Source organism: Psammomys obesus, unplaced genomic scaffold (genome assembly GCF_907164565.1).
Source record: "Psammomys obesus unplaced genomic scaffold, mPsaObe1.curated_primary_1811, whole genome shotgun sequence".
NCBI lineage: Eukaryota > Metazoa > Chordata > Mammalia > Rodentia > Muridae > Psammomys > Psammomys obesus.
In genome coordinates this window covers 360,073-384,049 of record NW_026592586.1, presented here as the reverse complement: position 1 = coordinate 384,049, position 23,977 = coordinate 360,073, and the positions used below count along the sequence as shown (strand labels likewise).

General features: G+C 42.7%; 1 protein-coding gene across 2 annotated transcripts; it reads right to left on the bottom strand.

Annotated features, from left to right (window-relative positions):
- Positions 1-15: 15 nt before the first annotated feature.
- Positions 16-21,588, bottom strand: Slc17a3 (solute carrier family 17 member 3). Of its 2 annotated transcripts, XM_055614521.1 has the most exons (16): positions 21,512-21,588; positions 21,014-21,098; positions 19,632-19,865; positions 18,329-18,602; positions 14,551-14,655; positions 11,893-12,107; positions 10,873-11,106; positions 10,244-10,331; positions 4,816-4,902; positions 3,078-3,196; positions 2,806-2,967; positions 2,408-2,537; positions 2,168-2,315; positions 1,799-1,889; positions 250-386; positions 16-166 (listed from the first exon to the last, which is right to left on the bottom strand). In XM_055614521.1, the coding sequence occupies exons 5-15, from the start codon at positions 14,639-14,641 to the stop codon at positions 252-254; spliced, it is 1,500 nt and encodes a 499-aa protein (XP_055470496.1). In that variant the 5' UTR covers positions 14,642-14,655; positions 18,329-18,602; positions 19,632-19,865; positions 21,014-21,098; positions 21,512-21,588; the 3' UTR covers positions 16-166; positions 250-251. The 2 variants fall into 2 exon arrangements, with proteins under 2 accessions (XP_055470496.1, XP_055470497.1); XM_055614522.1 differs by lacking the exon at positions 2,806-2,967.
- Positions 21,589-23,977: the final 2,389 nt, after the last annotated feature.

Below are 23,977 nucleotides of genomic sequence, written 5' to 3'. Positions count from 1 at the left end.
AACCCAGTCTCTTGCTGACATTTTACTTGATGTTTTATTCATCTTATATTTTTCTCAAAAAAAAAGAAGAAGTCTGAATGATGAGGGGATCTGATGCCATGTTTATGGACTTCTTCCCACATAGGAAACAGCGTGTGAAATGACTTCTTTACTGAAAATGGGACATCTGAGGAAGGAAAAGGATAGAAAATTAACAAATTGAAGTCCTGTTTCTGTGACTGTAACTAAACTGAAATCATGGTCTGTTACCTTCACAAGCGAGTGACCTTCCTCTCTTTAGCCCATTCTTGGACATCTGCCTTCCCAAACACGAGGAACAGGATCAAACCAAATAGGCTAATCGCAAATGATAAGAAAAAGAAATTCCTCCACCCGAACTCAGAGTCCTGGGAATACAAAATCCAAAATACGTTTTACTTCTCTCATCTCTTTTTCTATGAAGATGAATTACCAATTCAGACGACAGTTTCCAAGTTGAAACTTGACACTTTCCATGTTGAAATTCATTTCCTAGAAGTGTCTTGATAATTAGAAAAAAAGAATTCCAAAATAGGCTAAAAGTGCTCTCCATAAGAGATTTGAAGACCGTAATGACTGGCCTGTAGAGCCATGTTTGCCATTATTAACAAAGTGTCACGCCCATTCCCTTTTACCCCCCTTGCCTACAACTGCTATGCTAAAACTGGGGCTAAGATTCTCCCATCAGTACCAAAATGTAGTGAACAGACACCAGGTTTCAGAGCTGTCTTCTCTGAGCAGGAAGGCTCATTCAACCACGTTCCCGTTTTAAGCATTAGGAGATGAGGGTGATAGTATTACTTTTCAAACTAACGTGAGAATGAAAAGCTAAGCAAGATTGTGGTGTATGATATGTTCGTCATAATGCCAGCGTGCATCAGGCACTTAACCGTTCTTGCTCTCTCTCCTCTCTTTTCCTTGTGTGTGGTTACTTACACAAATGAACATTCAGCCTCAGATGTCTTGTCAGGGCAGTGTGGAAACATTCTCCTGAGACTTCTATGGAGCTGTTTGTTTGCCCATCTCAAATGCGGATTATGATGGATCTGTGAATAGTTCTTTGACTCCAGAATGGCCTCAACTGTGGTTCACTCTGCTCTATACTTTGTGCTCACCCCAAGTTTAACACTCTTTCCCACCTTTAAATATACTCTTTAACTCTACCCTGCAGGGTATCAAAGCAGTGGCTAAGACTTATAGCCAAACTGTGGGCAGAGTGCAGGGAATCTTATGAAAGAAGGGAGAGATAGAAAGATCTGGAGGGGACATGAGCTCCACAAGGAGGGAAAAAAAATCTGGGCTCAGGGGTCTTTTCTGAGACTGATACTCCAACCAAGGACCATTCATGGAGATAACCTAGAACCCCTGTTCAGATGTAGCCCATGGCAGCTCAGTCTCCAAGTGGGTTCCCTAGTAATGGTAACAGGGACTGTCTCTGACATGAACTCAGTGGCCTGCTCTTTGATCACCTCCCCCTGAGAGGGATGCAGCCTTACCAGGCCACAGAGAAAAACAATGAAGCCAGTCCTGATGAGACCTGATAGGCTAGGGTCAGATGGAAGGGGAGGAAGACCTCCCCTATCATTGGACTTGAGGAGGGGAATAGGAGAAGAAGAGGAAGTTAGGGTGGGATTGAGAGGGGACGAGGAAGGGGGCTATAGCTGCGATACAAAATTAATAAACTGTAATTAATAAAACAATAAATAAACTAAAAAAGAATACACTCTTTGGCTATCACTTTTGCAAATGCATGTGGCAAAGAGTATTTCAAGTCTGCTACCTGATTAAGGAAAAAGCCACCAACAATGGGTACCAGCACAGCAGATGAATGTGCAAATCCTCTTGATGTTCCCATGAGAAAGCTGGCATACCTGTGAGTGACAGAAATACACCAAGCTAAATCCAGACATACCTGACATTCAGAGCGTCATTCAGCTCTGCTTTATGTGCGAATCCACCATGTAGTCATATAAAAAAGGCTTGGGCTGTGCATATTCAGTGGGAGGAGATTTGACAAGTCTATACTTCTCTACCAACACCCTAAACCCATCCATGGTCCATAAAATTTACAAATTTTGGGGTTCCTGGAACACTACAGACCGTTTTTCCTCAGAAAATGTGAAACTAAGAGTAGAAATAAGAGTCCTACCTTGGAGCAATATCTAATGCATTAATATAGACTCCTGGCTGACTCAGAGGGCATATTCCACAGGCAAGGGTCAGAAATGTAACTGTTGTGATAAAGCTGGATCGGACATAGGGCAGAGCCACAACGAGAGTTGCAGGGGGAATAGTTCCTAGGTAATGTGGAACAGACAAATTCAAAAGTGAGATGTATTCTTTGATTGTTGAATACTTATGTTGTTAAAATCCCATATCCCTACCTTACCTAAAGTTGTGACAGTTTTCCTCACAGTTACGACGCTAAAATTCTTGCTCAGTAGAAAATCTGCCAGCTGGCCTCCCAGGATGCCAATGGTCCAGGCAACCAAAAAGGGAAGAGAAGACAGGAACCCATTCTGAAGTGAATGGCCATAATTAAAACAGTGAGAAAACACGGTGGTAATTCTCTAATCCTTCCAACACTCTGAGACCCCTCTTTCCTGGAAAGCCTGGCAACCTCTTAAGTCATAACCCCAGCAAAGTTACTGTCACCTGTTCTATTTACAAACCAGACTATCTGGGGGTAATGACAGTTAACGTCCTGCAGACGGAATGCTTTATGACAGCTGAGTGACGAAGGGAGTCATGCAAACATGGGGAAGGAATGGAGTGAAATTTACTCACGTCTCTGATGTTAACTTGGAACACAGAGCTGATGTATGTTGGGGTGTATATCACAAAGGTGTTAACAAGCCACTGATGGGTCAGAGAGCAAAGACTCATGGACCAGAGGGGCAGAGATCTAAGCATGGCTTTGATGGGAAGTGGCTGCTCTTCTGAGCGGAACTAAAAACAGAGGCGCTGGTCAGAGCAGTAAGATCATCATGAGGTTCAGAGTCTGTCTCCCCCAACCTTAGGACCCCAGATGTGGATGTGAGAGGAGTCCCTATGTGAACCTGATGGTCCAGGGAGGATAAGATGTATTCCTTTTCTGGGTCGCTTATCCATGGGTGAGAGACAGGATCATCATAAACCAGAATGAGCCAGAGAATCCAGCAGACAACACCAATACCTCCTGCAAGCAGAGGGGAGAGGTTCATCAGGGAGCTCATTTCATCTCTCTTTTTTTTTTTTTAAGTGAACTTTAAACTATGGAATGTTAGGTTTGTTTAAATGTTGCAAAGACAGCCCGGAATTGCCTCACACCTCCTGTCTTGCTTCCTCCATGATGGTATCACTGTACATTTGTCAGCACTTCTTGATTTGCTATCACTAAATCCTAAATTTGTATGGATTTCACAGTTTTCTTCTTTAATTGGTGTGATAGTCATTGTGCATAATGTTGGTTTTTAATAATTTCTTTTCAATGTATCAAATGTTTGGATCATGTCAGCTTTCTACCATCCCCTCCCTAATCATTCCTGTACCTTTTCCTCTACCGGCTCCATCCCCAGCTGTCTGTCTGCTTTTATGTATGTATATATATGTTATGACCCATGTATATGTATGTTTATGACCAATGTGTGTGCATGTATGTGTATGGATGTTGTGGCCCATGCATGCATATGTACATTATGACCCATGTATGTTTGTATATGTATGTATACTATAACCCATGTTTATATGCATGTGTGTTTAAAAAGAACTTTAGTTTCCAGAAATAAAAGAAAACATTGTTTTTCTGCATCTAACTTATTTCTCTTAATATGAGGATAGCTAATTCTATCCATTTTCCAGAGAATGACATAATTTCATTTTTTTTTCTGGCTATTGTGTATCTGTACCATGTTTCCTATGTCTGCTCTCTCTTGTTGGACATCTAGACTGGTTCCATTCCTGGAATACTGTAAATAGTGCAGCAATAAATACAGCCGTGTAAGGATCTCTGTGCTGGGCTACCTTAGAGTCCTTTGGGTATATCAAATGGCTTGTTCTCATGCTGACACATTTTCTAGGACAAGCCATTGCCAAAGTTCATTACGAACCCTTCCCAGTTCTCAGAAAAGCTGTCTCAACAATTCTTGTTTATTTGTGTGTGGGAAGGGGTCACAGGCCCTAGGGACAGCATAACACTTACTGTCAATAATTTTAATACTGTACATTTCAGTAGGTATGTGAAGAATCTCCTTGTAATTTTGATGTTTGTGTCCCCTTCCCATGACTTTAGTTAGGTGTCTGGCCATAGACTTGGGCTCTTTCTGTGTGTATTTGATGAAATGTTTCTGCCCATTTTTCAGTTGAGAGCTTTATATTCTCATCGAGTTTTGAAAATTCTTTACACATTTTAGAAAAACACTTAATTGTTTGTAGATATTTTCTCCTTGAACTAGTGTGTACTTTTGTTATCTTAGCCAGGCCTTTTGAAGATTAGGCCAAAGACTAACTGCATAGCTGCATTACCTCCCTGGATTGCTTTCTTCTGTCTCTTAGAAAGCACTGCTCGGCAGACCTACCCCTCCTGCCTGCAAGGCGCAGTGACACAGTGATGACTGAGCCTTACAGCAGGAGAGCAGAACTTTACATGCAGCCGGAGGACTTCCACATCTTGGCTAGCCAAGGTTATTTCCTTATATTTTGATATTTCGTTTCCCTAAGGTTTTTATATTTTGACTCTCCTCCTTTAGAAAAGTACATTCAGATGCACAGCCTTGGAAGAACATGCCCGAGTATCTCAGAGACTAACAAGCACCTTACCAAAGATATAGAAGACAAAGGGCCACCCGAGGGAGTTACTAATGATGCCGCCCACAAGGAGGACAGTAAAGATTCCCAAGATCATTCCTGCAGAGAGACAGAGAGAAGGCGGTGGGACCCTTGTCTTACATCAGACAAATATTGTAGGCTGGCAGATAAACACGGAAAAGTGCCACCAACCACAGAATAAGCATATGCAAACATAAACTCTTCAGACTGATCATTTAATTCATTTGCCTCCTGAGAGTCTTTTTTTCCCCTCAAAATTCCCAAATGACATTGCAGATGACTGACACACTACCTTTCACTCTGCCTTAATTTACAACTATATGCATTTATTATGGAAATAAAACACTATTAAGAGCCAAGGTTTTTGTACACCCTCCAGTTCTATGCTCTCATCCCTCTGAAGACAAATATCACCTCAATTTCTGGTACAGAAAACAGTTGCCCACTTTTATTCTGTGCATGCATATGCTATTTTTAGCTATACATGCATTCATTCTCTTTGTAAATGTATTCACAGGAAGCTGTTTTCTCCATAAGTGTGTTAACGATGCTGCTTTAATTTTTATAACCTCATATTCTAACATAGGGTAGAGCATTCTAAGATATGGTAGGCATATTCACAGATTTTCAAATATTTCTAAGCTATCTCACTTTTTATGTTTCGTCAACTTGTCAAATTCCGTATGTGTGTGGAGTTGTTATTTTAAATAACGGCTCAGGGGCTCCACGTCACAGTCATTTTTTTTCCCTTATATTTTATTTTTGTTTTTAAATGACGTTGCATATGTGTGTGCAGCGTGTGGGTGAGGCAGACTGTGCACACGAGTAAGTGCTGGTGGAGGCAGAAGAGGATGTCAGATCCCCGGAGCCGCTGTTGTAGGTGTGAGTGCTGGGAACCGAACTTGGGGTCTCTGCAAAGGCGGTACTTGCTCTTAGCCATGGAACCGTCTCTCCAGCCCCAACATTCATCTTCACTGAGCAGTTGTCCATACGAAGATCTCCATTGCACTGTAGATCCTAGCTCTAAACAGGCACAGTTTCTCATTTCTGAATATAGACACAATTTGTTTTTGTAGGTAGAGCATCAGAGGTGGACTTGCTAGATCAAAGGCTAAGTATATTCTAAATTTTGGTAAATACTGCAAAAGTTCTTTGTTGAAAGCTGTATCAGCTTAAGTTGCCAACAAAGTTCTTTCTTTCCCATCTCCTTGATAACATCTAATATCCTCAAAAAATTTAAGCACTTTTATTCCAATGTAAATAATAATAATAAAAAAATCCTCACTGCAAATTGTGTTCTTTATAGTAAAGTTGAGTTATTTTCCTGTTTACCAGCTTTATTGTTTCTTGCCTTTTTTCAGTTTCTTTCCTGTTTTCCTGCATCTCAAGCCACAGACTCTGTGATGGTGAATAACCCCTGTGAGGCTTGCTGGTGCTGGGTCTTTCCTCCTCATGTTTGTTTCCACTGTATTTCACAGCCAGCAGTTACAGATATTTGTGGAATCACGTCTATGGCCTCTAGATTTACTCTTTTGCTTTGATTTCTTTTTAACCTACACTGCAATGTAAAAACAATTGTTCATATCTTCTTTTTTTTAATTATTTATGTGTATTGAACCATCTTGACGGTCCTTACTCTATTTAAACAATAGCAATAAAGCTTTTCATTTGATCAAGTACAGCCAGCCACAGTTAAGTAAACTATCCCAGGTTAGCCTTTCAGTATCAGGGAAGAGAGTATTTGAAAGGAAATTCCAAGCTCCAGGGTACAGGTAAAGAAATCTAGAAGTGAGTACCTTTCCTACCAGGCCCACCCCAGCGGAATCTTTCCCTAAATGTCTGCCTTTATCTTGGTTGTAATGTGAGATAGACTCCTCTGTCTGATCAAGGTCATGTCTTTCCTGTCCTCTTGCCTTCCCCCCCCTCTCAATCTACATCAAGCCTGGACTCCTAAGCGTAATTTCTCACTTTTTCACCCTCACTTGCTTCTCTCCTCTTGACTCTTTCCATCTACATGCATTACCAGTAGCATAGGATCCATGTGGGCAATGAAAGCACAGTTTGGTGTTCTGTTGCATAGTAGCAGGCAGAGTGTAAACAACGATAGTGCACTACACTCAGGAAAGCTAAATGGGAGAATTTTTAATAATTTCACTACAGAGAAATGGTCAATGTTAGAGGAGATGGATATACCTGTATCAACATCAGTAACCATTCACATGAAATATCTCATGGCACCATGCCATTAATATTTTTGATTTTCGTGTCAATTAAAAAAACATAATGAAATCTATACACCTAAAGAAGATAAACAAGAAAGAGGACCTGTGTTAGATGATCAATCCTCACTTAGAAAGACAAATGGGAGGTGCATTGGACGTAGGAGAAAACAAGTAACAGGACAGGAGCCTACCGCAGAAGGCCCCTGAAAGACTCTACCTAGCAGTGTATCAAAGCAGATACTAAGACTCATAACCAAACCTTCGGCAGAGTGCAGGGAATCACATGAAAGAAGGGGGAGTTAGTATGACGTGGAAAGGATAGGAGCTCCACAAGGACCAAATATATCTGGGCACAAGGGTCTTTTCTGAGACTAACACTCCACCAAGGACCATGTATGGATATAACCTAGAACCTCTGCTCGGATGAAGCCCGTGGTAGCTCAGTAATCAATTGGTTTCCCACAGCAAGGGGAACAGCGACTATTTCTGACAGGAACTCAATGGCTGGCTCTTTGACCTCCCCACCCCCCAAGGGAGGAGCAGTCCTGCTAGGCCACAGGGGAGGACTTTGCAGCCAGTCCTGAAGATACCTGATAAAACAGGGTCAGATGAAAGGGGTGGAGGTTTTCCCCAATCAGTGGGAAAGGGGCAGGGAGGAGATGAGGGAGGGAGGGAGGGTGTGGGAGGGAATGAGGAAGCGGGACACAGCTGGGATACAGTTAATAAAATGTAACTAATAATAAAAAATAAAAAATATAAAAAAACAGATTTAAAAGTTACAATATTTTTCAATATCCTAGAAAATAAAAGGAAGTAAAAACAAGACAAATATTAGCCTGTTTAGAAGCCCCTCTGTTCTTTCTGGGGTTTCTCTGTCTGTCTTTGAGGGAAAACTCCCAATGGGCTATGACCTGAATGTTCAAGAGGCATAGGAGGCACCAGTCCTTGGAATGCTGGGGTCTATGACATTCGACTGTACCCATCTCTTCCTCATTCTGTATCTTAAGACTATGAGTCTTAAGATATCTCAGGAGTTTGTTGAGCATGCCCCTCTTAAAGACACTGCTTATCAGCACAGCACAACTGATTCAGTGCACGCAAAGGCCTGGGCCATCCTATAGTGCTGTCCATTCTGTTCTAGGTTACTCAAGAACCAGAACACATCATTAATCAAGATATTTATTTGGCCTGCTCTACTCCTCCCTGTGTCCTTCCCATAGAGCTAGAAAGTATCTTTGGTCCAGGATACCTTTCCTCTAGGGACAGTTTTGCTTGAACCCTACCTCTGTTTTTCATGACCACATCCTCCACACCCTTGCTGAAAAGGCTGAGGCAGAAGAAAGATAGAGAAAGAACATTTAGGCTTCTGAGCATATGTGGTCCAGCCATGTGTGTGCTTTCAATCTTCCATGCCATTCCCTGCTCTCTCTGTCTCTGTCTGTCTGTCTGTCTGTCTGTCCCTCTTTCTCTCTCTCACACACACATGCACACACTTTGTGTTTTAAATTAACTCACAAAATTGTGCAAGGATTGTACCCAGTTTGGTTTGAGAGCCTGTCTGTCTTCTGAGCTCTGGGCTAAGCTAACAAGACATTGTCTCCATCCCATCACCTATGGGAAGGACACCGGGAACAGGAGAGCAGGTCAGCTAAAGTCCCTGATAATTGCTGTGTTTTGTTCCTCGAATACGTGGGGCAGAATGGGCAGCACCACAGGATGTCTGGCTAGGCTGTCTTTTTTTAAAGGGTGGGGGGAGGGAGGAGCCAGTGGACAGTACTTATCAATGTCTGTGCAAAAAAGACTCCTGCTATATTTACCATTAGCCTTAAGCATGACCTACAAGTCCCGTTTGAGCTGCTGAGTTCCAAAGTTCGGTGAGTAGCTGCAAATTCCCTGCCTATATGTACCTTTCACAGCCCCTAGCAGCATGTCCAATCTATGACTCCCAGACAACCTACACCCTAGGAGAGCTACAATACAGTCCAACACAAAATCTTGTTTTATGTTTGTTTTTGTGAGACCAGGGTTTGCAACTTGCTGCATAGCCCAGGCTGGTCTTTGTGGCAATCCTCCTATCTCAGCCTTCTGGGTGTTGGATTTCATTCATGAAGTTTATCCCCTGTTGACTGGGTTTCTCTTGTGTTCTAGGATCATTTCACAGTTGGGTAACTGAGGTGAATTTCCTGGATGCTCCTTTTCTGTCAGCGAATGTAAACTCTCATGACACCCTCTGGATACTACTGTCCTGGGTTTCTGAGGGGGCTTTAGCAAGCCCGGCTGTTAATCAGCCTCTCTAAAGTATATGGATAGCTGGTGCTTTTGGACCTGAAGAGTTCTTGACTATCTTTGAACACACATATTACCCACAGCATTACCCTTTTCCTACCTAGTGCTAGCCTTAACAGTAACCATTGTTAACTTGTACCATCTGTTCTCTACTTCTCCTACTGTAATTTAGGGTTCCACCTCCAGAACATTATGGGCATACTTCGCTGACAGAGCAATTTTCAGAAACAAGTTCTCAGAAACTGGCAAGATGGCTCAGTGAGTAAAGGTGTTTGCTGCTAAGCTTGATGACATGAGTTTGATTCCCAGAACCCACATAGTCAAAAGTGAAAATCGATTCTTGAAAGTTGTCCTTTGACCTCCACATGTGCGCTATGACATGCATACACAGTAAATACATTAATGTAATAAAAACTTTCAAAAGTAAATGCTCTCTGGACAACTTAGCACAATTCCTAAGATTATTAAGTTGAACCATATGTCACACCGAATGCAAATATAAGGTTCATGTGACTGTTATGAATTAATATATACAAATGAAACTGTACAATTTCATTATAAAACATGGATAATTGCTTTTACAGCCTTTCCATCAGTGAGTGTAAATTCAAGTTCTATAAAAGAAAACTTATTAATTTAGCAACATAAAAAATATTTTCAAATGCGAGAAATCATATCATAAGCAATGTTACGCCAGAAATCACAACACGGGGAAAAAAATAAGTCATGTCACAAATGAAGGATTGGTTTCCTTCACCTTCATTTGTAGCAACACTTCATTACCGTCAAGCAAGGAAGAGCTGTACAACAGACAAATTGTTGAGGAGTCCAGTGGGAGGCAGTGGGTTTCCAGGCAGCCAACACACTACCTGGACTGCACTATGATAGACGCGTGGACTGCACGTCTCTACCTGATAATGCAATGCTGCAGAGTCGGCCGCGTTCATTCGGAGGAGCCCATCTCTGCCAGAGTGCCAACTGACCTCCATACCCGGTGCCCTGAAATAAAAATGGTTAAAGATATCGCTATGGTGCCTTGTAGACATTCATATCCAGCTCAGAGTTTGAAAATACTCAGTATCTGGGGCTGGGTGTGGTGACACGCATCTTTAATCCCAATACTCGGGAGGCAGAGGAAGGTAGTGGATGTCTGTGAGTTCGAGGCTAGCCTGGTCTACATTAAAAAGATAGATGGATGGATAGATAGATAGATAGACAGATAGATAGATAGACAGATAGATAGATAGACAGACAGATAGAAAATAAAAGAGTGCTGGAGGGACGGCTCGGTGGTTCAGGGTACTGACTGCTTTCCAGAGAACCCAGGTTCATATTTCAGCATCCACACAGCAGCTCACAACTGTCTGCAACTTAAAGATCTGACACACTCACATAGACATACATACAGGCAAAACACCAATGCACATAAAATAAAAGTAAATACATTAGAAGGAAGGAAGGAAGGAAGGAAGGAAGGAAGGAAGGAAGGAAGGAAGGAAGGAAGGAAGGAAGAGAAGGAAATCATTGAAATGTTTTGTACCTGGGTTAAGCCCTGGATTGCCCGTGTGGCCAGGAGATAAGCTAGTCCAAGATTGGCAGCCAGTGGGATGCAGAGAGTGAGCAGTGAAGACCCGATCAGTGCAATTCCCACCAGTTTCTTCGTTCCGATTTTCCCAGCCAAGTATCCTCCAGGACCCTGCATTAGCACCATGCCATACTGGACAGAGCTGAAGATGATTCCTTGGGTTTGAGGACTCCAGTTATACACAGGGGCCTTTGGGAAGCACAAAAATGCCTTTGTGAGCCACACACTCACTGGACGGCGTTTACCTACTCTAAGGAGCCTCCTTAGATTCACATTTTTCTCACTTTAAAATTTTGAACACAGCTGGGCCTGGTTGCATAGACCTATAATACCAGCTAGCTATTCATGAGGCAGGAGAAGCACAAGTTCAAGGCTGGCCTGGGCTGCAAAATGAGCTCCAGGCCTGTCTGGGCAATGTAATGAGACCCTTTCTGAAAACAGAATGAATGTAAGAGAAAGGGGAGAAAGCTGGAAGGTAGCTCAGTTATAGAGCAACCGGTCTAGAGTGTGTAAGGCCTGGCTTCTCTTCTCAGAACTGTAAAAAAGGGTTTGAACATATAAACTCTAGAAAATAAATAGAAAAACAAACAGGAAAAAATTGAGTGCAAGGCTGGAGAGGCAGCTCAGTTGGCAAAGTGCTTGATATGCAAGTATTAAGAGCTCTTTTAAATCCCTTCATTCAAAACTCAGCATTGTGGCTTGTAATACAATCACTGGGGACTGGGGAGGCAGAAACAGGAAAATCCCTGGGACCCCCTGGTCGTTAGCACAGCCTAACACTCAAGTCTCAGGTCTTAGTGAGAGATCCTGTTTCATTAAAAAAAAAAAAAAAAAGTGGATGACTCCTGAGGTATGACACCCAAATCTGACCTCTGGCTTTCAAATACAAGTACACAAAATCACACACACACACACACACACACACACACACACACACACAAATGGAAACACAAATTCAAAGTCTGCATTGCCTACCTTTACAGAAAGATGCTTTGAGGCTTCTTCATGTTTGGCGCCATTTAAACCAGCAGGAAGCTCTTCGGAGGAGCCGTTGAGGTGGGGTGCATGGTCTGTGCTGTTGACCATGGCTACCATGGTGATGCTTATGATGGCATTCTGTGCCAACAATGTGAAGTTGCAGAAATGTGTGATGAAGGCTATTCCATAGCGCACGGAACATAAACCTGGAACTGGAAACAAGACATCATGGCTTGTCTTATTGAGCAAGCACTAGTTTTTCACAAGCTATAATAGAAATCTTGGCTTGGTGGTATAAGCCTGTAATCTCAGCACTTCAGGTGTAGAGGCAGGAGGATCAGAAGTTCGGTCATCATTGGCTGCTGTTTGAGACCACCTAAATATAACCTTATCTAAAAAGAGAGAGAGAGAGAGAGAGAAAGAGAGAGAGAGATACAGAGCATCACTACTGACCATCACCTGATGACCCTTCTGTTCACCTGATGGCCTTCTGAAATGGCCCTTCTGTTTCTGTTGGAGTTGGGAAAAGAAGATTCAAAAGCAGCAGATGATGGAACTGAGTCAAGGAACATTTGATAATACCGATTTACAGAGCCTGGTTTCCATTGGGAGCATTTTGTCTTTTCTGTAATTTTGTCTGTCCCATTCCAAAGTGATTTACAGGAAGTAAATGTAAAATTTGCATTAAAAGATAAATATATAATTACATAATACATTAAATGTAAGTTACATGCCTATGTACACATACAGTATGTATAACTAGAGATATACTATGTATGTTTATCTTACATATCACAAATATAATATGTATAATATATCATGCCTAATGCATACAAATAAAGTTTAAAGTTTGAAGAGGTTGTCTGTTAAGGCAGATAAATATTTTACTCACCCTCAGGCACGGAGGATAAACTTTTATTTAAAATGTAAGGTTTAAAAAAATGAATAAAAAAAATGAATCAGCTGACATCGTGGTGCATGCCTGTCATCCTAGCACTTGGGGAGGCAGGCAGAAGCAGAAGCAGGGACAGAGGCAGAGGCACAGAGGCAGAGAAGCAGAGAGGCAGAGGCAAGCATATCTCTATGAGTTCAAGGCCAGTTTATTCTACAAAGCAGGACAGCCAAGGCTTCACAGAGAAAACCTGTCTAAACAAACAAAAACAAACAAACAAACAAATCAAGTTTAATATTAAAGTCCTAGAAAGATTTCCTCATTAAGGAATTTGGTACCCTCAAATGCTCACAACCTATAGTGGAACCTAGAGTGGAAAATGAAGTGAGCCCAGCATTGAAACAATCTATGTGCAATGGCTCCAGGAAAATCTCCCTCCCCCTTTCCCAGAGCCTGGCTCCATTGTCCAAAGAGCAGAAAACACGGGTGAGTAAAATGTGAGAATTGTTCAGAAATGGACCTCTGAGGCTTGATAGCTGATTGTTTCCCAAGCTCTGAAGGCCAAGTTCTGCTGCTTTTGGTAAAGCCCTGCAGCGTGGCACTGCGTGGTTGTTTGGACCATGCACAGTAGACAGACCAACTTGCTAAGAAGAAGATCATATGACTGCAGCAAGCTGTATTCACCTGGCCAAGGGCATTCTCACAGTTGGACTTCAGCAGAGGGCACTTCAGAACACTCACTACTGTCTTTCTTCATCCTTATTGAAACTGAAAACCAAAGCTTCTGTTTCACTGGAAGCAAGATAGTCACAAATTTTGTCTCAAAATTATCATTTTCACTTCAAAACCAAAGGAAATAATTCAAATGTGATTATCCAAGTGTTGTGTTATTTTACCATAAAACATGACATAATAGCTCTCATGTATAGTCCAAGTATGCATGATAGCCAATAGCACATGCATTTCACATGTAGATAATAACCAAACATCAAAGCCAAAGAGCTTAAGCATCAGCCACAGGAGGCCTTCTCAGGTAAACCACGTGGAAGGTGGACCTGTTGGAATGACTCAAACGTTCCCTAAATGTTGACATTCTGTTCCTGCCCTTCCTCTAGACTGTCTGCTTCAGTATTCCACTTGGAGGAAGAAAGGGAAAAGAGACAGAGGTGGGTAGGGAGCCCAGGGGAGGCCAGAGAGGAGGAAGATGAACAAAGTATGGCATGTGGATGCCGTAATGAGACCCAGTCCTTGGTATGCTGACTTTAAAGAATTAATAACATTTGAAAAAATAACGTTTTGTGAATCTTATAAAGCAATATTGAAAAGCATGTTACCAAGTTAAATACAGCAAATACGGTAGAGAGTTATGTAAACATCATATAGAAAAAAACTGCAATAAAAGTTGTATTTGGTGAATTAAGCTTACAACAATGTTCCATTATTTGATTTTGAAGATTTATATAATTTGTTACTTTAATCAAGCAACATGATCATGTTGGCAGTGTTCCATGCAAATATTAAAGGTGCCAGTGTGAAACTGTGTGCCACGAGCTTTATTATGAAGAGGAAATTCATATGGATAAAGATGAGAAAGTAACTGTGACAAGCTATTTTTAGAAGAGAGTATTTCCTTCCTTCATATAACGCTAGTGTGTCTCAAAGAGAACAAGAAATTTAAAAGTGATTAGTGCATTGTTTTATATAAATACATCACAGACAAGAATACAGCAGAAAGTCACCGAGCAAGCAGCTGCGCAGTTTACCTCTTTGGGGAGGGGTCTTCTTGTCTGCTGGCTTGCCCAGGACATAGTCATTCTGCTCACCCGTGGGGCTCAATTCTACCATTGTGGCCATTGTGTTTTTTCGTTCTGGGTGATGAGATTTTGTCAAGGAAAAAAAAAAAAAGAAAAGAAAAGAAAGTTCATAGAAGAGAACCGACATGAAATTACCCTTCACTTGAACTTTATGAAGAGAGAGAGAAAGAGCTTAATGGGCCACAATAATTGGACCCTAATGTGGGAAAACATTAGAAAAGATGGAGCATCATAGCAGTGGAGGTGGGACTTGAAGTAGGGCTTCAGTTCTAGACAATTAAGGGGATTTCTGGCCTTCATAGGTTTTCAGGTTGGTGAGCAAGTTCCACATGATCGAGTTTGCCCTGGCTTATATACGGGAAGTCAAGACGGCGCTGACAGGATTAGCATAATTCAAGGTTGTTAGTTTAGAAATGAAGGGTTGGGCTGGACTTGCTCAAAGCTAAGGGGCCACGGCACAGCAAATTTTCTTATTAACTCTTTATCCCACAGAGCTACAGGGGTGTTTGGGTTGACTTCTGAGAGGGGTAGTCTGTGATCTAACAGGGCAATGTATAACTAACCATTAGGTTTGAATTAAAAGGAAATACCTTTGGTACCTTTGAAGAGTGGGTACCAAGCAGTCAAAGCCACGCCCATTCCATCTAAAAGGGGTTTAGAGTAGGTGGAGCTGGTCACTAGCTCCCACTTCAACACAATAGGCATCCTGCAGCTAAAGCCTGAAAATTCTTATCACAGGATTTAGCAGTCCCTGTAAAAAGCCTAAAGAAAGCTGGCTTAGGAGCTACTCCTCAGTGCTTTGCCACAGTGACTCACGAGCAAATCTGAATGCCCATTTCTCTGTATACTCTTAACAGCAAAGTTCTAAAAAAAAAGTTTCTGTAGCTTTGATATAGACTGCTTGTCCCAAACACAGACCTAGGTAGAGAGTGTATTAGAAGATGTAACTATAGCAAGCTCAGATCCTGGTCACCTCAGGGCTGAGTTCTCCTGGAGTCTTACACCTGTATCTGATACACTGGCTTCTTCTAGTCCACTGCCCTGGAGGACTCTCATGCTGCTACTCCATATAACCCCTCACGGGTGTCATGGATAACTGGGGAGCAAGTTTGCATCAACAGGTGACATACTTCAAATCCCATATTGGTGCAGCTCAGGAGTTGATTCTGTATGCATGCTGTGGCTCAAGCATACTTCCCAAAGTGTGTGTGTGCGTGCGCGTATGCACACATGCACACACACACACACACACACACACACACACACACACACACAAACACACACACACAAACACACACACACAGAGTTGTGGCAAAAGGTTTAAAAATTGCCTTTTAATTTCTAGAGAAAGTGCTTTGCTTCTCCATTAAAAAACAGGAAAATATTTTCCTAAGAGACAAGAGTAAGGCCACCTACATGCACCTAGTGGTGATATAGCTTGGTTGCCCCAAGCTGGATCGATACACCCTATTTTCGTGAATGTATTCTCCACTGAGTAATAGCTACACCTAGTGCTGTGGTCTTTTGCAATATGTCATCTTATGAGGCTTAATTCCAGTTTTTGGGACTGGATAGCGCTTCCCACTGCCCTCAGGCCACAGGGCATCTATTGATGACCCTGTCCACTGTTACAACTGTCTCCATCTCCCTCCCTTCTTCTATCCTAAGCCATTTGTTCATTTTATTTTTGCTGATGGTGCGGGCCAGGCCCAGTCCCTCACATATGTTATGGAAGCATTCTACCTCGCACTACACTCCAGTCCTTTGCTGCACGGATGTGCATGCGGCTGTGCATGTTTATGAGGATGGGTGTGTGTGCTCATGAATTCGAGGGCAAAGTTGGGTATCTCCCTCAGTGACATTCCACCTTACTTTTGTGACAGGAACTCTCACGGAACTGGAGTTCAAGGATGCAGGAGACTGGCTGGGCAGGGAAATCCCAGATCTGTATGCCTCCATGAGCTACAGCACCCATCCTTCCACATGGTGCTGGAAAATCTAACAAAGATCTATACTGTAATGCAGCACTCTACAACTGAGCCATTTCTCCGGCCCCCAGTCAGACATTATAATTTGGTTAAAGTCCGTATTATTTCATTGGCTTTCTTAATCCAATATTCTTTCATAATGACCATTCCTACCCCTGCGTGTGCTATCATTTTGTCCCCTAGCCGATCCGAATGGGAATGTAAGGCAGAGAAGTTGATTGCAAAAGGCCTCACTCCTTCAGAGCGCTGTGGTGGTCACATTGCTGAAGCTAAGAAAAAGATCAATAATCCAGGGACAGGGCATACATCTTCATGTTGTCAGTGGGAATTCCTGGAAAGCACCTGTGTCCACACAGACTGGTTGACTGCTTAGAGCTACAATGGTGTGGGATGGTTGGAGCATTACAGGTCTGGAGGCCAGCTGTTTTAATAGGATAGATTCAGCCAGTCCTCAGCAGCCAGTCCTTGCCCCGATCTGTGTCAGACTTAACATTCCATGACTAATAAATAAAAACCTTTTGAAGTCTATTGACTTAGAAGACTACTTGCTATTACAGCTAGTACAGCTCCAAATTGAAGAATTTTCATCAGATAGCAGCTGAGGCCTACAGAAAAACCTTTCCCAACTTGTACCTGCTTCTCTGTGTACCCTCCAATGTACTTTAAACTTGCTTTGAGTTAAGACTTTCTTTGTTCTATAAAACTATAAAATTCAGGAAACTGCTTTCATGTTGGGACATGGAATTTTGGAATAAACTAAATCTGTGTTCCCAGACCTTGGTCACTCAAATATGGCTCCAGCATAATCTCGTACCCCTGTTGGATAAGAGCTATGTGCTTTTTGCACTGATATTGTAAAAGGCAAAGAAATGATTGCTAATACTATTTATTCTACAGTGGTTTTCATAAGTGCTTGTGCCCTCCTTTGTGTCCACAGCACCTGTCATGCTAACAAGAGGAACCGCAGTCCTTGTTGTAAACTCAGGACCCAGGCAGGGTAACTGACCTCAGAGAACTTACTCTCTTCTTCTAGGCCACTAAGTTTACAAAAGAACTGATGTTTGTTCATTAACCTCTTCGACTATCCCCTTACCATTCTTTCCTTCCTTCCTCCCATCCATTCATTCAATTTTTTTTTTTTAATTAAAAAAGTTCTGGTAGGCACGGTGGGCCTCCTTTGCTTCTCGGAACAATTCACTTCTACACAAATGATTTCACGTGACTGTATAGAAATTTTAAAAACACTTCTTTATAGTATCTGTTTCTTGGGTCTGTCTTCCACCGCTGCTATTGTCTCCACCAGCTAGCATCAAAGTTCATGGTGATCCGCCACAAAGTTGTCAGCTTCCAATCTTCTCTCCCTCTCTTTCTTCTCCTCCCCCTCCTTTTTCTTCTGTCTCTTTATGCTCCTCCCTTTCCTCTCCCTCTTGTACCTTCCTCCCTCCCTTTCTCCTCTCTCCCTTTCTCCTCTTTCCTGTCTCCTCTTCTTCCCCCTTTCCTCTTCTCTCCCTCCTCTTTCTCTTCTCTCCCTTCCCTTCCTCACCTTTCCCTCCCTACTCCATTGTTCCATCTTCTTCACTCCTCCTCCCCCACTGCCTTTGTGGATATAGGTTTTTGCATTCTTTTTATTTTGTCCACAGGACAGCATTTAAGGTTTGAAGAGGGGTATACAGAAACCATCAGCTGGTATTCAGGAAGGGACAGTGCAGACCTTGGACCATGCAATGAAGGTGACTTACCAACTTAGTGCCTGAGGGAGGGCTTCCTGTGTTTTCTCTGAGCAGGCTTCTCTTAGCTCTTGCCAGGACACTCAGTATTCTGCGCCACTCCAGAGCTTGAATTATTAATCATTAATGAGAGGCCAGAGCTCCTCCTGCAACTGTGTATTCCATAGCCTCCCTCTTTGTCAGCTGTCTCCCCTGAACCCAGAGACATCTCCTGGGCCTGACACCTGCGTACAGTTGGTCACAATGTTTTTCAGTGTTTCTAACAACTTTTGTTCTGTTTTAAAACCTTAAAAAGTTAAAAGAGAGAGATAAATTACAATTAAATACATTTTTTACTTTCTCCCTCTTTCTTGTTTTTGCCCCTTCTCTAATTTACTTCTTCTTTGAACTATGTGAGCCATAATTTTCCAGACAAACTTGAACTATTTTGTTTCATATTTCATTCACTATTTTGTTTCACATTTTCTTGGTCTTTGTAGTTCTTTATTAACTAAATCAGACAAAATCCACAAGCCTCTCTCAGAAATTCAGCATGGTTCTGCCTGCTTTTCTTTTTCTTTTTTTCTTTCCCACTTTAACCACTCCTATATTTGTTGACAAACTACATAAAAATAATGCTTGGACTTACTTCTCAATTCGCATACATGTCATCATGTACAATGGGAAATTCTCTAGCTCACTTAAAAACCGCTTAAACACTTTATACATACACATAATGCATTTTTATCAGCTCTCCCTCATTTTCTCTCTCCCGTTTATTCCCGATCCCCCACTGTCACTTTCCCCTCTCAAGTTCACGTACTTTTTTTTTTTTTTTTAATCTACTGAGTCCACTTGGTGGACTATATGTGCATGGATGTAGATCCATCTGCTGGCGCTTGGATAGTGTCTTAGAGTCTGACTCCCTGAAGAACACTGACCCTCACACATGCCAGCTTTCTGAGAAGCCTCCACACTGATTTTTAATAAAGGGAATGAGTTTGGAGCATCCACACCAGCACATCAGAGGCCAAGCTCGCTTGTTTCTCTGGTGGGCTCCTGCCAATACCTTGGAAGTAGAAAACATCCTCCCTGCTTTCCAAGCTGGTGAAGAGTCAGTGTGTCCTTATCTCATAGGTAGGTGATACAATGCTTCAAACCCACTTTTCCCTGTAGGTGGATAATGTCCAACTCTCCAGAGGCCCCTAAGGCTCATGATTCAGATGGAGCAGCGATGTACTGCTATCAGGCTAATTTATAGAAAATAATCTTGGTTCTGTGTGCCCTGATCATCCCTGGTAGTTCATCTCCACTGTGACGTTAAGCCCTGTCCTACCTTATGATCTGGATAGATCTCTCTCCTTTTGATTTTGTGTTTGATTATAAGTACTGTAAGAGGATTTGGAGCTGCAGGTTCTGCCATTGAGAGCAATAATTCAGGAGGTCTGAGTCTTGAGGAATGAGAGAGTTGTTTTTTTTTTGAACATGTATTGGATACAATTTCCACAGTTATTTTAGTGAAGTTACACTCTATAAGAAGAAGAAGTGCAGACACATTCCACATGCACATCTGAAATTTAAGGACAGAAAGGTTTACATTCATTAGGGAGTCTTATAAGTTTTGGCTCCTGTGTAAAATATTTTTCCCTGAATAATTTTTAAAGGACTCTGTACTTGGGGATAAATAATCAACAACTTTAGAATTCAAGTATTTCTAACTCTTAATTAACCACATTGGACTATGTGGCTTGTTTCACAACTTAATTTTTAACTTTACTGTAAAATCTTCCTGTATTTTAACCATGTTAAATTAGAGCTTACCATTCTACTTGGTTTGACTTCATAAACAAGTAGAACCAAGATGCTTCTATATTGAAAAAAAAACTATCCATCTTTGCCTCATCTCTACAATTAGTTTTTAAACACTTGAGTATATATGGAAATAGTTCCTTGATTTAAATTGTTATACTCCCTTCTAAAGAGATTACACATTTTTTTCTTTGTGTTGTAGGAGAATCTTCAGAGCAAATGGAACACACATGTTCCCACCTTTATTTGAATAGCCAAGGAATGCGTTCCATAAATTTGTGAGCAGGTGTCCTTAATAACAATCCAAATGACAACTCATCAGGATGCTGTCTCTGCTTCTGACCAACATCTCAGAGGATGCCAGTCCACCGTTAAGGCAACCACAGAAGCCTGTCATCACTAGGCTAGGGGGGCAGGCCAGGCCAGGTCCTGACGGAGGAAGGACCCTCTATCTAAAGCTCACAAAGTCCAGCCGTGCTCAGATGATTCAGGGGCAGCTTTATGCAACCGCACGCATTAAACTGTAGCTTGTCACGGAGACATGGCTCAGTGGCAGCGGGCACTCCCCTGGAACTTCAGAATCTAAGCCTTGAGCGCAAATGCTGTGTCATCTCTACTCAGCACCTATGTCCTAGGGAGGACACAGGCAAATGCTTTCGCCTCCTTGGTCTAGTTAAACTCTTATTGTACCTCTTGTTCTCCACGACAAATTGGGTCATGGACAAATTGGGTCATGGACATGGGTCAGAAACCCAGTATCATCTGGTTTTGTCCTGGTTGCTACCTGCTCCTAGTGACAGGCCTTCTGTTAGGTTGCTTCCTATTCTCCGAGAGAAATGTTTGTATTTTCTGTTATGTACACATGCCCAGTGCCCAGTGCTGGATTGCCATGCTGAAGACACTCCTCACCTTTCTTCTTAAATGTGCTGTCTTCTGGTGCCCTTTACAGTTTCCATGCATAGTAGACCAGCAACCAAGGAACATGCAGCCAAAGCTGTGAAACCATACAGCACCAGAGATAATGGAAGAGGAAAAAAAATGTGATAAATGCGCTCTCTAGAGAGGATATAGACAAAGTCAGGGTGCACCTATACACGAGGGGCTAAGTGTTTCCAGATAAAATAGTAAACGGCCAAGTGGGTGGGTATTTTTTTTTGCTTTGTTTTAACTCTTTATTGAATCTTTGTGAATTGCACATCATGCACCCCAGTCCCACTCATCTCTCCGTCCCCCCATATCTGTTCTCTGCCCTTGCACCTCTCCCCCAAAAAGAAAACAAACAAAAAAAAAATAGAAATAAAAACAACAAAAAAGAAAAAAAAAATAACATAAAAGCAATTCACAACAAAATCTCTCTGTGGAAGCTGCGGAGTGTCCCACGGTACCCTTTGGTCCAAACAGCTTTACTTGCAAATGTTCACTGGATGTGGCTCAAGGCCTCTGGCTTCTGACACACTCTCAATCCTGGATCCTCACTAGGGCTCCTCTCAGATATCCTGTTGTCTCCCTGTGGAGATCCTGCGGCTTTGCTTCTTCAGGACCAGCCTCTTCGTGGACTCCAGCAGTTAATAGATGGGGTGCGTGCATGTTGGGAGGCGCCAATTCAAGGCCTTGGATCTAGCCTGGGTGGTGGCTGTGTTGTTCAGCCTGTCAGCTCTCCTTCACCTGCACCACCAGGGCCGGCTCTCCCACTCTGCCCAGGTGAGGGTCGGGACAGCTCTCCTGCTAGCGGCAGCCGACAAGAGGAGGGACTGGCTCTCTCAAGCTCACACCATTGAAGTCAGCTCTTTCACAACCATGCCACCAGGGCCAGCTCTCCAGCACTGCTCAGGCTAGGGGCGGGGCCCGCTCTCCCATGCCCTTGTCACCAGGGCCAGCTCTACTGTTCCTCCCAGGTGAGGCGCAGGGCCTGTTCCCTTCCCCACTCCCAGTGCTGGAGGCAGGCAAGGGGTTGCGTCCACTCTCCTTACTTCCACAGGCAGTGAGGGCATCTCTCTCACACCCAAACCACCGCACAGCCAACGAACGAACGGTGGGGCCAGCATGCCCATGCCGCCCAGGCAAGGGGAGGAGCCTGTTCTCGGGAATGCTGAAGCCAGTCACGCAGTCACGGGGAGGGTCAACTCTGCACAGGCCTGAGACATCAAGATGGATCCAGGAGGCAGCCCTGACGGGGGATATCTGCATAGCCTTTGGTGGTAACCTGCGCCATGGACATCGACACAGAGCCCCTTTTGCTGCAGCGCCATGGTCACAGACATGGCCCTCAAGTAGCAGCGTGGGCCAGGATCTCACCACGGCCTCAGGTGGCAGGGCAGGGTATTTCTCTCCGGCCTCGCGTCTCCAGTTCCACCTCTCTTCCTAGTGGACACACTGTTCCGGTCTCTTTTTCTCCCATCTCTCCACCACATACTTGCTTATCATAGCGGTCCCTCTGGGTTTCTTCAGTGCTCTCATGTCCCACGTTGGTGTCTCAAGTCAGTATTTGTAATGTAGGAAGGTTCTGTACCTGTCAAACAAGACTTTCCTTTCTCTCTGCCCTTTCCTCCACCTCTCCTTCGAGAACCTCATTCATGTATACAGTGTTCTGCAACCCTATCCACCAACCTCCAGTTCCCCCTGAGACCCCAACATGTCTCCCTTTCAATATCGTGTCTTTTTTTCTGTGTTTTTTTTTTTTAATATTTTATTGCATCCCATTAGTGTTGCCAGTATGTGCGTGTATGTAGGGAACTTACTTGTTTTAAATATATCAACAACTATTTTTGATGGAATTCATAAACTAATTTTTAGACAGGGTCTCACTGTGTAGCCTTGGCTGGCCTGGAGTTTACTGTGTAGGTCACACTCACAGAGATCTGCCTTCCTCTGACCCCAACAGCTGTTTTTAAGGGTGTGTGTCACCATTCCCAGCAGGATGCATAAACATAAGCATTTATATTAGTACTTTTTCACTTGTGGGCATGCTTTTTCTGTTAACTTTGGCGTTCTGTTCTTGAAGTGATTGAGTTGACCTCGTGAACTGATTTGGAGGACCTGAGGAGCTGAATAGATGCATACATTCCACAACATAAATGTCACTTATTAGTTAGGTGTGAATTAATGACTTTCTTGACACTTAAGGCATGCCTTGAGAGAAGAGGGTTAAGATTGGTTGTGCTGCTGGACTGAGTAAAAATAAATAAATAAATAAATAATTAAACAAACAAACAAATAAATAAATAGCAAAGGAAAAGATGTTAGCATGTTGAATCTGGATATTCTACACTTATCTGGAACATGTGAGCTTGTGTGTGTGTGTGTGTGTGTGTGTGTGTGTGTGTGTGTGTGTGTGTGTAGGCTGGAGGTCAATCTTGGATTCTATTCCTCAGGTATTATGTCTTAATTAGGATTTTTTTATTGCTGTGATAAAACCAAAAGTAACCTGAAGGAGAAAGGGTTTACTTTGCTATACTTCTAGGAAACCATCTATCATTGAGGGAGGTCATGGAGAAACTCAAGCATGGCAGGAACCTGGAGGCAGAAACTGAAGCAGAGGCCGTGGAGGAACACTGGTAACCAGCTTGTTCCTCATGGTTTGCTTACCGTGCTTTCTTATAGCATCCCGGAACAACCTGCCCAAATGTGGTACCACCCACAGTGAGCTGGGCCCACACTGATCAGTAATTAAGAAAATGCATTACAGACTTACCTATAAGACAATCTTACGGAGGCACTTTTTTGATTGAACCTTCCTTCCTAAATGCCTCTAGCTGTGTCAAGTTGACATAAAACTATCCAGGACACATTGTCAATCTTAGTTTTGAGACAAGAGCTCTCACTGGCCTGGAGATGGCCAAGTAGACTAGTTGATTGCCAGCAAACCTTGGAAAT